This window comes from Castanea sativa, chromosome 7 (assembly GCF_040712315.1).
Source record: "Castanea sativa cultivar Marrone di Chiusa Pesio chromosome 7, ASM4071231v1".
Lineage (NCBI taxonomy): Eukaryota > Viridiplantae > Streptophyta > Magnoliopsida > Fagales > Fagaceae > Castanea > Castanea sativa.
The window spans coordinates 25,082,516-25,086,000 of record NC_134019.1 but is presented as its reverse complement, the minus strand read 5'-3'; the positions used below and the strand labels follow the sequence as shown (position 1 = coordinate 25,086,000).

At 36.7% G+C, this 3,485-nt stretch overlaps 1 protein-coding gene across 1 annotated transcript; it reads right to left on the bottom strand.

Annotated features, from left to right (window-relative positions):
- Positions 1–2,830: 2,830 nt before the first annotated feature.
- LOC142642571 (uncharacterized) lies at positions 2,831–3,485 on the bottom strand. Its single transcript, XM_075816953.1, has one exon. The coding sequence runs from the start codon at positions 3,285–3,287 to the stop codon at positions 3,090–3,092; it is 198 nt and encodes a 65-aa protein (XP_075673068.1). The 5' UTR covers positions 3,288–3,485; the 3' UTR covers positions 2,831–3,089.

The window sequence follows — 3,485 nt, the reverse complement described above, 5'->3', positions numbered from 1 at the left end:
CCTAGAAGCTCCATGATAAATGGGTGGATGGGTAATCTAAGCCCACTCAAGAAGGCAGCCTCGTAAAAACACACCTCCCAAGGCAAGAAGTGACAAGCTCGTTCCTATTGGTAAGGAAGACGAACCCTAACCCTATCAGGATATTGAAATCTATCCTTAAATCTGGAAAGCGTTTCACCGTCCAAACCACACACCTCACCAAGGGCGTGAAAAGCCCTAACCGTTTGAGGGATGGAAACGGCGGTGTCACCCCCCACGAGATCATCACTAGAAGATAGGCCGGTCTCAAGCTCGCTCGATCTTACCTCAGACATTCCTCCTCTCCCACTCACCAATCCCTCAAACCAATCAATCGACTGACTAAGCACAGGAAACAACTTACCAGACACAATGCCTAAACCGCTACCCTCAAAAACAAAATTCTCAATCAAAGCGAGAAAAGCACATGAAGTATCAAAAGAAGCCCCTAAGCGTGCAAAAAAGAAAGAAATTGAGGGGCAAGCTACCCTAACCTCAGAACTATCGACCATGAAAACCAAAGGAATGGAGGAAAAAATTGGACCCTAAGAACCTCAGAAACCAAAAAAAATCAAAGAAAAGAAAAAGTGAAGGGAAAAATCAGAAGTCTGCCGTGTTGTAAAAACAAGAAAGGAAAAGAGAGGAGAAAGGTGTACCTTAAGATGCAGAAAAATGAAGAACACCAGCCTGGAGAAAATCGTAGAGAGAAGTTGGAGAAGAAAAAACTCAGAGCAGTGATGGGAAGTTGAGAAAGTGGAGGAGAAAGTGAAAAGTGGAGAAGTTTAAAAACCAAGACACCCAAAAACTAAAATTCAACAAGAAACCCAAAAGTCATACCATTGGAGCATTAACTGCACTGGGCAAAGCACACCACGTGGCCACGATGCGTGAGGCACCGCCACTACGCATTAAATGAGGAACAAAACCCCAAGATCCACGACCAATTATAAAACTTTTTATCTTCCGATGGTCGTCCTAACACCTCAAGACGACCATGGAAGCTAGGGGGGCAGCTGATGGGACTGACGAACCCACATTAAGTAGATGACACCAAACTCGTCCACCTCAACGAAGCATGGACGAGCGCAAGTAAATCAATAAAGAAGAGCACTTAAATACTCCAGGCGATTACCGATCGAACAGCAGACCGTTGGAATCTCATTAAATTCCATAATCATGAGCCCGAGGCATTACAAGAAGAGCATTAAAACTACAAACAAGGTCCCAATGGCTAGAAACCCCCAAAGACTGTATATATACAATCATTAGAAGCACAGAAGGTACCAAAAAAAAAAAAAAAACTCCAACATCATAGACATACTTTTACACTTCTCATTCTATTCCAAAATTTCTAATCACTAACTTAAGTATCGGAGACATTGTGGTTGACGCCACACCGGTGTCCACCTCAGAGAAGTTTCTCTCATTTTGTAGGAACCTTGACAAGATCTCGACATCATCTTGACGAACATACACAGCTGACGAATTAGGCTTCATCAGACCTGTTCGTTTGGGAACAGCTTATTTAGTTGAAAATAAAAAATTTTTGCTAAAAATACTGTAGATAATAGTAAAAGTAAGCTGAATAATACAGTGTGACTTATGAATTGCACCAAAAAATTCAATGAAACCTATGAATAGAAGCAAAAATAAGCTAAAATTGCAAATAAGATGAAATTTTTAGCTTTTCCTAAACGCACACTAAATAAATACTTTATGCTCGCCATCTCTCTCTTTTTTCTTTATTTTTGGATTCAATGTTACGTGTTGACATATTAAAAAAATATGACCATTTAAAAAAAAAGGAATCCTTAAATGCAGTACATTAATCAAATTATTTTTTTTATATAGGAAAATAATTTTTTAATTAAACGAGTATTGTCTCTAGGGAAAAACAAATAAAGTCTCCCGTTGGCTGGTCTATCAACACGTGTGATTCATTGGTTACGCAACACATGCAAACGCTGACCCAACCATTATTGCAACGGTCCAATGGACTGCAGGGGCATTAGCATTTATCAATCAACCATAAATATCACAACGACCAAAATATAACAATTCAGGAAAGAAAATTAAAAATTAAAAAAAAAAAAAAAAAAAAGGCAAAGAAGGACAAATCTTAGTACTCCATATCACATAAATCATATATGGGGCCGACTACACCGGGTTGGATTTTGATTAGAAAATATTTTTATAAATAAAGTCATCATCTTTTGGTTCCCATTCTTACTAGGGATTACAATTAATGAAGATATGCAGGTTGAATTATAGGTATTCCATCCTCTGTTTGGGATATATATGAAAAAAATAAAAAACTAAATTTATTAGAATAACTAAAAATCATTTTATTCCTTTAAATTAGGAGTTTTAAGTTTTTTTTTTTTTGGCAAAATTTTTGGATTAAAATAACCAACTTCAACTTCAAAAGTTAAAGGATCAAAATCGTTTTTGGGAAAAATTAACAAAAACTTAAAGAGAGAGGCTATTTTCATTACTAATTCATATTGTTGTCCTTACTTGATAATCTGATAGTTAAACTAAAAAAAAAAAGTATTTGAGCCCATGATGCTTTTGTTGAAGAAAATGAGGAGGTGACAATTGAGTAACAAGGATTATGGCTTAATTCTTCTTGTTCAATTAAGTAGGAAGGATTAAATAAATGGAGTATCAGATATATGGATTAAATAACAAGGATTATGGCTTAATTCTTAATAAACTATTCTATAAACGTAGATACCAAACGCATTATCTCCAATATATTTCCTATTAAAAAGAAATTTTCTTTTATAAAAAAATGAGCATCAGATATATATAATCAGGAAGAAATCATTGTTTCTTATATATAAGCCAATCCGAAACGGTTCCAAAATGGTTTCAAACCCTTGCGTCGTTTTCTTCTCCAAAGGTTTCGAAACCTTAAAAACAAACAAAAACACAGAAATCGGTAGGCACAACAAGACCACCACCCACGAAACAAAGATAAAACCCACAAAAACAGAGCAAGAGTCAAGACAACATGCAAATTAATATGTATCGTTTAAACTTAAAACACATATACAAAGGTATGAAAATTAAGAAAGGCTACGCTTCCCAGGTTGATCAGCAACCTTGAGTGTCTTGTCGATGAGCTTTCGAGCCTTCCTGCTACGGATCTCGACCTTGACACTCGAGCTCTTGTCCATCTTCACGTATGGCTTCTTGTTCTTCTTCAGAGCTCGAACCTTCGATTTTATCGACTGTACCAAGCTCTCCAATTGGTTTGCCATCATCAAAATTTCTCTCCCTTTTTTTTTTCTCAGATTTGATTTGGGATCTGGAAAGAGAAGTGAAGAATTATTAGTTTCTGTCTACAATGGTTGCATTTTGTAGTGTTTGGTCAGAACAGTCAGCAATGAGTGCTGCGAGAGCTATTGCTTTGCCTTCGGCTCACTCTGAATGTGTTTTGTTGTTGGTTCTGACTCTTTTAT